Below are 10833 nucleotides of genomic sequence, written 5' to 3' on the forward strand. Positions count from 1 at the left end.
TTTAGGGTACAGGCTCCAGTGACACCCACTGGGTTCAAAATCCTGTCTCCACCACCTAAGATGTGTGATCACAGGCAAGTTGCTTAAATCTCTGAACCCCACTTCCTTGTTGGAAAGTAGGGGTACCCCAGAGATGATCCACAGCCAGGTTAGGGGGCCACAGGCCAGTATCTGTTCCAAGGAGTCTCTTCTCGCTGTTTGTCTGAAGTGTTGAAACTATGACTCTTGGGTACGGCTGCTGCCCCACCTCACAGGGCAGTTGCGGGAAGCAGTGTTAAGTCGCTCTGCATGCTGTGCTCTCACCCCATCGGCAGGTATTCTCCCCCTTCACGCGGGAAGGTCTGGAGTTAGGTAGTTACAAAGCCCCGTGTCACCACCTCCTAACTACATCCAATCTCTCCCAGCTAGGCTAGAAGATGGTCATCACAGGAGAGGCAAGGCAATTAAAAAAAAAAAAAAATCAAAACTGAGGAGAGGCCTCTCTTTCTGCTCTTCTGAAGACTTCTCTCCTACACAGGGAGGTCCTGCAGGTATAGACAACACCCTGCTTCAACATATCTACTCCCCTTTGAAGAAGCCATCACCCACAAAGGAGGCAGGGCAGGAAAGGATTCAATGTTCAGTTTCCTTTAATGACCCCCATTCTCCCTGAAGGGCAGGTGCAGGCAGCTAGGCGATGGCAAGAGACGTTCACTTGAAGATCTTGCCCTGATTGAAGGCTTTGCCCACATGCTGGAAGGCCCCATCCCAGGAAAAGTATTCTCGAACCAGCGTCTGGGTCTCCTCGCTGCTGGGATCCAGTTTCCGCCACGTGTATGACTCATAGTCCACCTGCCAGTCTGGACTCAGCTGGGGAGAAAAGCCAGGTAGAAGCATGCGGTCAAGTTACTGGCCGCTGTCCCACACATGGTACTTCCAGCTCAGACACCCGTCATCAGACCCCAGGACTCCTGTGAACATGACAGCTCCTTCATGGACACATTCCTTGAACTCTCTGGAATGCCCACCGGCTCAGGAATACGAGTGCACTTCCCAAATCCTCGCCCCACCCTAAAGAGACAGACCCCCTCCCCTGCACCTTCCTCACCGGAAAGGCAAGCTCCTGGCCTCGGAAGACCCAGACTCCAGAAATGGAGCTGCTATTGTTGGTTCCAAACAGAATGACACTGGCAAAGGCATTCTTCCTCAGTTTGTCCAATCGCTGGAACATTCCTGAAGGGCAAGAAGAACATTCAGCCTTTGAAATCATGTCACCCACTACCTTGTCTCCTCCCTTCCCCTTCCCAGAGCCCCCCTCTGCTCACCGGTGATGAGGTTGCAGCTCATGAAGGTCTGGGTGAGCTCTTCAGGGAAGCGGTAGTCAGAGTACCACAGGGACCAGCCATCTTTATCAAAGTGCTCCCAAAAGTACGGCAGCGCCACGGAGAGTGTGTCCTCGTTGGAGTACTTGCGCTTAAATTCATCCAACACAAAGGTACTGAATGAAGGAAAAAAAGCAAGGAGATCAAGGTGGAGAAGGTCCTACTGCGGCAGCGGCAACGTTGCCTTGCTAAGAGAAGCTAAGGGTGTTTCCACTCAAATTTACTGCTTTAAAGGTAGAGTCTCTGGATTGGCAGATGTGTATCACCTTCCAAGGGAGAAGAGCTGGGGGGTATGAGAGGCGCCCAGGGCGTTCCCTTATCCCCCCACCCCCAGCCTCAATATGCTAGGCACGTGGAGGGTGGGGCCCAGGATCTGCCCCAAGAAAGGCATGGCGAGCTGCTGCCCCCTGGTGGAGACTCACAGCGAGGACTCCTTTTTTTTTTTTCCTGGCCGGCCCCTCCCCGGGCTCTTTTCCATGAGTCACACTCAGTTCCTGACTCACCCAAGTCACCGCCCCCACCCCTCCCCATCACACAGGCCTCTTCGGGTTACACACACTATAGTATGACAGCAATGTAAGTGAATGTTTGCAAAGGGCCTCCACCCCAAATCCTACACCCGTGTCCTTTAGTTACTCTGCCCAGAAACAAGTTCAAGTGATCTTTGAAGCAATCTGGCACACTGAGCCAAGGATGCCAGCATCAGAATAGGAGAGGTGCCTCCCCCCATGGTAGGGCTTCTGTTTTTTTTTTTTCTTTCCTTCCAATTATAAAAACACATACTGACTGAAGAAAAACACTCACTATGCCAGCAAAGAAGGTAACTAGTATTTTAATGTATTTCCCACTGGCAATTTTCCAAAGATGATGCATGTAATTCTGTGCTTTACACAATTTGCTCACTTACTACTGCCTGGCTATCGAGAATGTTTTGCAGATGTTTTAATGGCTAAATAATCTTCTGCATGAATGTGCCATAAATCTATTAAACCCCCTTATACTGAATGTTTAATTGGTTCAATTATTCATTAGTATATAATTAATGTCAACAAACCCTAGAGTCAGAGAATGTTACCATCTCACTGCTGCAATGTAGCGAAGCAGAGAATCTGTCCTTTAACCCGAGGTCCTAGGTTCCTTCCCAAATGCACATCAGAGACCTCATCTGAGGTGCTTTACTTCCTCAACCACGCAAAAAGTAGGGCTGGGGAGTTTTTCTTCACTCTCTCCTGAGCTGTTATTATTTATGACCATGTGTCCATTTTTCTCCCAAAACTGACCACAGTTGGGAGATTGGGATTGATATATGTATAAAAGGGATAATAAGAACCTGCTGTATAAAAATAAAATAAAATTCAAAAAACAAACAAACAAACAAAAAAAAACAACTGACCACAGGCTCTTAACAGCTCCCAAAACAAGTTTAGCTGGAAGGCCTTAAAAGGACTAAAATTAACTCTGGACAAATGAGTCTTGTCTTTGAAGACATCACCTTTGAGTCATTAAGAATCCTGGGGAAAATCATCTTGGCAGCCCAGGAGTGCACCATGGTAATGCAACAAATAAGTACTAATAAGCATTCCCAAATGATACAAAAAAAAAAAAAAAAAAAGTGCTGGGGCTTCCCTGGTGGCACAGTGGTTAAAAATCCGCCTGCCAGTGAACTTCTGTAGTGTTGGAAATGTTTTAAAATTGATTTTTTGTGGTTACACAGATCTATAAATTTAGTTAAAGGCATTGACCTATGTAATTATAATGACTGAATTTTATATGGAAAATTATACTTCATAATGGAAATTATACTTCAATAAAACTGTTTAAAAAAAAAAAAAAAGAATCCACCTGCCAATGCAGGGGTCACGGGTTCAAGCCCTGGTCCTGGAAGATCCCACATGCCGCGGAACAACTAAGCCCGTGCGCCACAACTACTGAGCCTGTGCGCCACAACTACTGAAGCCCGCCCGCCTAGAGCCCATGCTCCGCAACAAGAGAAGCCACCGCAATGAGAAGCCCGCGCACCGCAACGAAGAGTAGCCCCCGCTTGCTGCAACTAAAGAAAGCCCGTGCGCAGCAACGAAGACCCAATGCGGCCAAAAAAAAAAAAAAAAAGAAGAAGAAATTTATTTTTTAAAAAAATGCTAAGTTTATTAAAGATTTTAAGTTTACTGCCTGATTTATTTTATGCCCAGTGTACAGACCCAATATATGTGAATATCGCTAGCTATTAGCAGTACCTGTGTTACGAGGGCGTACCTAATTTGGGTTGGTTATCATAGCTGACTTACAGATACCAAAAATCCTGCTCACTCTTGACCTGCCCCTGTGCTAGATTCAAGGTAATCACTTTGGTTCAGAAAGAAATATATCCTTAAAAAGCAGCTGCGTTAGGAGCCTTCTTGTATGAAGTGCCTGGGAGTAAGAGCTCTCAGCTACACCCCAAGTTGCTCCCCAAATGGGGAAGCAGCGGTTCCTAACGGCAACCATCCAGTACTATGTCGCTTACAACTCCACATACTTCTTATGCCTACCACCAGTGTGTGCTCCTTCATCCCATATACAAACCACTACCAAATGGGGAGGTCAAACACTGTTGCACCCCAACAAACCAACTAGTGAAAGGATAGATGGCTTTAGGAAAAGCAGAATGGGCAAGAAAAACAGAAAAGAGAACTAAGTGACATGACCATGGAAAAGACATTTCTCATATTGCTTGAAATTCGAATAAGGTGACCCGGAGCAGTGACTGAAGAAAGATTTGATGGTAAACAACTGGGCAAGTACTGGCTGTCCCACTTTTTTCACACTAAAAATCCCCCCTTTACTGTATTTTTCTTCCAAGAACCCCTATGGTGACTGAGAAGAGGACACAGACGACCACCCCATTTACTTCCTTCTCCTTGCGGGGTTTAACTCCCCCACGCTGGGAAACAATATAAACCAGACAGGCACTACGTAGCCATGGTCATCATCCTTTCTCTTAAAGTGAGCAATTTTTATATAGGCTGATGCATCAAAACAGCAAAAACACAATCAAAGGATACTGACATGGTGTCTGCTGCCTCAGCAAAGCCAGCAAAGCAGAGCAGGTGGAGGCTCTCTGCATTTTCTTCCTTCCTGCACCCCTCAGTGTTATTAGTTCCGAGCCTTCTCAATCTCAAATCCTAACGCGCGCACGCAAGACCAATCAATTCACCTCCACACCGAATTCTGGGCCCTGGGCCCATCTGCTTTCCTTGCTAGAAAGGCAGTTCTGATATCCTCAAATACCAGATGCATTAGGAACTTTTCTACTTTCCAAAGTCACCCAACTCTTGATGGTAAAGTCAGGAAGCTGCTGTATTTGCAACTAAAATATATCTTTCAATTTTGTATGGACAACCTAAAGTCCTAGGCCCTAGCAGTATGAGGGGGATGCACACAGGGGAGCACAGGCCTTCCTGGGTCCCATGCCCTCTACCCTCCAACATCCGTACCTCTTGGGCAGGTGAGCAAAGGGGTCCTTGGCCTTCGGCTCCGCAGCCAGCGCCTGCTCACATTCGTCCAGCTCCTCCTCAGGAGCAGGGGCAGCTGCCTTCTTCTCCTCTTTCCGCTCGGCCTGGGGCTTCTGCTTCTCTTCTCGAGAAGCTTTCTCTTTCCGTGGGGTGTCCTTTTTAGGCTGGCTCTCTGCAAACTTTTTAGCTGGTGCAAAGGGAAGGAGAAAAGTCAACGTCTGGCCTCTTTCCACAACCCTCCCAAGCCAGGCACGAGCAAAGTAATGGAGGAAAACTGCTGGGTGGGACAACTAAGGGATCTAGACGCTACACTGCCTGCCACCAGTTCACAGTACATCCTTGAGCAAGAACGCAACCCTCAGCAACAAATACATGTGCATCATGATTCTACATATTAACACAAATGAGTGGGAGCACGTGTGTGTATAAGACAAGTATCACAAAACGCTAGCTGCTACGTGCGATGCCCTACGTTCTGTGGGTCCACATAACCCAAAAGCTAGACGGGAAATCAAGGGGTTAAGACTGAGCAAACCAGTCCCCTGACCCTGCCTGCATGCTCCCCTACCTCCTCAGACTTACCATCAAATTGGGCCATTTTCTCACAGAGTTTCACCTCCCCCAAGACCGCCCGGAACTGGGGCTGGTTAATGCAGGTGAGGAACCAGCGGTTTGTATTAGTGAAGGCCTGGCGGAAAGAAGGCTCCAGAACCTGCCAGGATGCAAGAGTGGACATAAAGTCAGTGGAGGGAAAAATGCTGACGAGTTTCCAGTCAGAGCCCCTTGTTTCTTTCTACACCAAAGCTCCAACTTCCTTTCAGCCCCCAGAACACCAGCTTTCCCTGGAGGGCCACTGCCCACTTACCTTACTAATCTTCTCTCCTGCAGTCCAATCCAATTTAATGGATGCTTGGTCCCACCCTCTATTCACTATGAATCTACCTGGTAGGAATATTTATATTGTGCCTTACTCCTTTTACAAAGCCATTTCATACCTATAATTTCACATGTCAATAAAACTTAAAAGGTTGGGACCAACAGAGTGCTACGAACTACTCACTTTGCCAAACAAATAATGAAAACTATCTATATGAACTATGTGATACGTGAGAGATATATACATGCGTCACCAAACTTCAGAAAGTAAATATTCAACAGCAAAAAAGTTTATTTCAGAATAAGAGTGCTTAAACTTAGCTTCATGAAAAATTCATCTACCATATTTTCAGTTTGCCAAGATCAGAGGGAAAATAATCCTGTCAAGGATACATCACAGTCAGTTCTGTAGTGCTGGTTCTGCAGTACATGGGTTCAAATCCTACTCCACAACTTCCGGGCTACATCTGTTTCACCCACACAACAAGCAAAGACTCACTAAGATTGTCCTTGTTACGCCCTGGCACAGGCTCTGACACAAAGTAGGTGCTTTTTTCTTTGCTGTTATCACATTACTATTCTGGTCCAGCATCAGTCCAAGAGCTGCTGTTTAGGAACCAGCAATATGCCATCTTTAACCCAATAACCTCAACAGTGATTATTACTACCTTGGTTTTATAGCTTCCACAGGGGAAAAAAAGAGGACTAAATGAATCCACATACACCCTCCCCCCAACAACCAGTAAGTACTGAAGCCAAGAACTGATCCTAGTTTTGCCTCCAAAGATCTTGATGCTGAAGCTATCACCTCTACCTCTGTCTTCACAACTAAGCACAACCGGGCAACCTGAGAAACATGGGAACAAACTAAACATATTAGCTGGCAAACAGAAATTAAGGGCAACACAACAGGACCAAACTTCTCAGAAGGAGGGAAAGCAGTCATGGTGTAAGAAGACAGGGTAGAGGGTCTGTGGAAAAAGAGAACCAGGCACTTTCTTGACATAAGAGAAGCCATTTTTGGCCTAAGCCATTTTGTGATCTGAACCTGGCTGTAATACTTGTCCTTAAACAGGTCTTTGTAATTAATGATCTTAAGGGAACAAAAGAATGCAGAAAACTGGGAATTCCCTGGCGGTCGGGTGGTTAGGACTCCACGCTTCCACTGCAGGGGGCACGGGTTCGATCCCTAGTCGGGGAACTAAGATCCTGCATGCTGCATGCGTAACAACAACAAAAAAAAAAACACAAAAATGCAGAAACAACTATTATCAGGCAAGAGAAGTAACAGCAGCAAAAACAGTGTATCAGTAGTAAAGACTCCCAGTTGTTTCAGTAGTAAAGATTAGCCTGAAGCCCTCAACCACCATATCAACTGGAACCTAAGGGATGATGATGACGACATTTTCTGACCCTCATGACTTCCATCAGCTAAAGCTCAGACTCTGTCAACCACCCAAGGCCCATCATGAGTATGCATGTACCCTTAGCTTAAAACTTCCCCAGTTTTGCTGTTGAGAAAGATCCCTGGTGTTTTCCTTACTTGTTGAAAGTAATAAATCCTTCCTTATCCTCATCTTTTGCTTGGTTGGGTCTTTCGGCTCAATGCCCATCAAGAGGCAAGCCCAGTTTTCCAGTAACAGTGGTACTCAGTCCTGCAATTCCTAAAGACTAGCTGTTGCCTCAGACTCTCTCACATCAGCAGGATACTGATAACCTGGCAGACCTGTCACTCTGTTGCTAATCCCCACCTACCCTCTGTCAACCCAGATTCTTTATAAACTTCACCTGTTTATAAAGCCACAACAGGGTGCAGACAACTGTGATGTCAGCCAGCGTCACACGTTCGCCCACCAGAAAAGTCCTGGTCTTCAAGTGAGCATCCAGCAGCCCCAGAATTCGCCTCACCTCCTCCTTTGCATTCTCTGTGGCCTATTGATTTAAAATGATCAGACTTGGCAGTGGGTACCAACCCTTGTCCCTGCCCTTCTCCCCCAATAATAGAACTAAGGTAGCTATTCCACTGCGTCCTGGCTCCTCCCAAACGTATCGCAAATGAAGCTCTCAATGTTAAATTTCTTCATGGCGCAGTCTGGCTTCATTTCCCACTGTATTGATCGTAGGCATATATCTTTGAATTTTAGAAGGAACCTTAGAGGTCATCTGGTCTAACCACTCCCTTACCATTTGGTACAACCTTTCTAGAGCAGAGGTCTCTCGTCTGGCCACTCAGACCTCCCACCTCCACTGGGTCTGTCTGACAAAGAATCCAGATAGCATCAACAGCCCAGCGCTCCAAACTGAAAGCGCAAAGACTAGGTATTTATTAGCCACATATTCTTGGCATCACCCTTCCTCAACCTTTCTTATTTCTTCCTCCCTGACACTGAGGAGCTGACACCACCCCTGCTCTTGGTTTCTCCCCAAGTTCCAAGGCTCACCTGCTTGTTGTGGTGCATGATGCCCAAGGTGGGGAACACCCAGGTACTGGCTGGGGGAACTATGTCGCTATCAGCAAAGCTCACCCACTGCACCACCTGGGCTGCTGCTTCAGGAGTACTTCCCCGCAGCTCCTCGTTGCTCACTGCAGAGGCGGAACATAAAGGTCAGAACTTTGGGGCTGTATCAAAGCCAGTGCAGGTCCCTGAAAATTCCTCTCCTTGCCCGCTCCAGCTCCCCTCACCCTCTCCTGCACCCCATCACCTCCAGACCTTCCCATCCCCCAGCCACTGCAGGTTACCATAGTAGGCAATGGCATTGCTCTCGAACACACAGAACCCATCGTCACCCTCAAAGGCTGGTACCTGGGGACAAACCAGTCATAAGTAAATATACAGCAGTTTCTCACTAGTCAAGCCCAGGGACTCAAATCGTTTTGAATAAAATTTTTTATATAAGGCTGAGAACCCTTGCTGACCAAACTCTTTTTGACACTATCCGAAACTCGAGAACCAAAATTGTATGAGTAACTTACCATCCCCTACAATCTGAACTCACATAAGAGACCTCCAAAATTTAGATATTAGATATTTGTACATAATCTCAAATAAGCAAAAGGCAAGAAACCCGAGTCCTATATTTCTATGTTATCCCAAGTACTATAGTACTCCCCCACTGCACTTATCTCTTCTACATGTAGCATGGTTATTCATCTATCTCTGTAAGCCTCTTGGGGCAAGAATTCTACTCATAGCAGATATTTGATCTATTTGCCCTGAAATCAGTCAAAACTGATCCTCTCTCCCACAAATACAAAGAAGCCTGTGAATTTCATAGGAAGTGACTGAACAGCTCTGTACTATTTTTAACAACAAATAAATCACAACTGTCTCAAAAAAAAAGTTTTTTTAAGTCTCTGAAACGTGAAAAAAAAAAAGTAACATGGAAAGCTCCCTTTTAAAGATGGAGGTCATCTTCCGAGTGATGGAATCTCAGTTCTCCTTGGGTTCTCAGGACCAAAGGCCCCTCTCCACTTCCCTACTCACCTTGCCAGCAGGAAATTTACGGAGAAATTCGGGGGTGCGGTTGGTTTGGCCAAAATGGAAGTGGGGTGGTGCGGAGAGCACGCGGACCTGAGCCCCGCTGTACTGAGCGGCAATGAGGGCCTTGAAGGCCCTCCAGTTTTCAGGATATGTGTACAGGGTCTGTGGGGAAAAGGCGGGGAATAAACCATTAATGACTAGAAGGGTCCCAGTCCTAAGTGTTACTCGGGAACAACTTCCCCGAGTAGTCCCAATCTGTTTCGACTCACTCTTTTACTCCCTTTGGTGAACCAAGTTAGTTCTTCAGTATCTGCAGTCCTGTGTAAACAGAGTCCTCAAAAATACGCGGACAGAACTACACACCAACGGCTAAATAAAGCTTGTTGACAGATGTGACCTTCCGTAAGGACGTCTCTGGAAGCGTTCTCTTCCCCTCAAATACATCTCTAAGAAATGCAGAACTTCTAGATCCCTCAGACTCCGTCTGCCGACAAATACACACCCCTCCCTTCCCAGAGCCCTTGTTCATTCACTGATGGTCACTGAGCGCCTGCTTACTCTACTGAGCCGCTCACCCTTCAAAAGCATCACCCTCGTTTCCAAGACACACACACCAACCAAGACATTTCCAAGTCCCCCTCCCAACAGCCACGAAGAGACCGAATGCCATCTTCTCTCCCTAAGCCAACTCGGTCTCCCTGAAAAACCTTTCATTCCTTGTCACGCGTACCATCCCTCCGGTCCTGTCCCGCAGTGAGTTCCCGGGGGTTTCCTTCTCTCCTTCTCGTAACGTGGCCAGCGGGGTCCAACTGGTCTGACTCCAGGGTCCGGAGGCTCCTCTCGCTCCCAAACCTCCCCGCGGGACGACCCTTCACCGTGGCCAGCCGTACGTGCCCACAAAGAGCCTCCTCTTCCCCTGTCCCTCCTGTTGCCCCACAAAACGGTCGCAAAAGTTCTGTCAACCTGCCCGGATCCCACGTCTCGAAAAGGTAACGAACCGAACTCCGTTCTCAGGTCCCAGACTGCCAGGATCTGGCATCCCTGTTCTCTTCTACCCCAGACCCTTCCACCTCTTTGGCCTCCCAGAGCCCCAGCCTCAGTTCCCCTCCGGGGCCTGGAATTCCTACTCTCCAACAGTACGGTCTCTAGACCCCGGATCAGTTCCCCACTCGGCTCCAGAAACCCTCTGACGCCGGCTGGACCCACTCCGGCAGAGGATGGCGTCGGATAGGGTGACCTGGATTGCCAGAGCCGGCAAACTTACCCCAGCCGCCATGGTGATTCCGCAGAGAAAGGGGGTGGGGCTCTCCGCGCTGCCGCAAAGTAAGCCGTCAGGGAGAGAACGGGGGGTGCGGGGGGAGGGGGAGAGCCGTGGAGAAACAGCAGCCGGAAAGCGAGGACGGCATAGAAGGCTTACGCACGACAGTTCGGTATCCCGCGGCAGCTGAAAGGAAACAGGAGGTGGGGCCTGGGGCCTGCGCGGAAAAAGCTCGCGCCTGCGCGGTGGGGGATGGCCAATCCGAGTCCCGACATGGAGGTAGAAGGCGCGGAGGGTGGGGAGACTGTGAGAACTAGCTGGAAAGCCGCCCCTCTGCAGCTACGTGGCAGAGCTGCCAGCCCGGC

The 10833-nt window shown here is 48.0% G+C and overlaps 1 protein-coding gene across 1 annotated transcript; it reads right to left on the reverse strand.

Moving 5' to 3' along the window:
• Positions 1–611: 611 nt before the first annotated feature.
• EEF1G (eukaryotic translation elongation factor 1 gamma) lies at positions 612–10582 on the reverse strand. Its single transcript, XM_068554123.1, has 10 exons — positions 10475–10582; positions 9214–9372; positions 8469–8532; positions 8170–8312; positions 7517–7660; positions 5435–5564; positions 4835–5039; positions 1305–1477; positions 1088–1212; positions 612–849 (listed from the first exon to the last, which is right to left on the reverse strand). Exons 1-10 carry the CDS (start codon positions 10484–10486, stop codon positions 691–693), a joined length of 1314 nt encoding a protein of 437 aa, XP_068410224.1. The 5' UTR covers positions 10487–10582; the 3' UTR covers positions 612–690.
• Positions 10583–10833: the final 251 nt, after the last annotated feature.

The sequence above is a fragment of the Eschrichtius robustus genome, chromosome 11 (genome assembly GCF_028021215.1).
Source record: "Eschrichtius robustus isolate mEscRob2 chromosome 11, mEscRob2.pri, whole genome shotgun sequence".
NCBI lineage: Eukaryota > Metazoa > Chordata > Mammalia > Artiodactyla > Eschrichtiidae > Eschrichtius > Eschrichtius robustus.

Excerpts from the sequence above, each read along its gene's own strand:
- EEF1G (XM_068554123.1), bottom strand. Across the intron at positions 5,565-7,516 it reads TGTTGTGGCTTTATAAACAG|GTTCTGGAGCCTTCTTTCCG; the intron begins GTGAAGTTTATA and ends GCATCCTGGCAG. Across the intron at positions 1,478-4,834 it reads TTTGCTCACCTGCCCAAGAG|TACCTTTGTGTTGGATGAAT; the intron begins GTACGGATGTTG and ends TCCTTCATTCAG.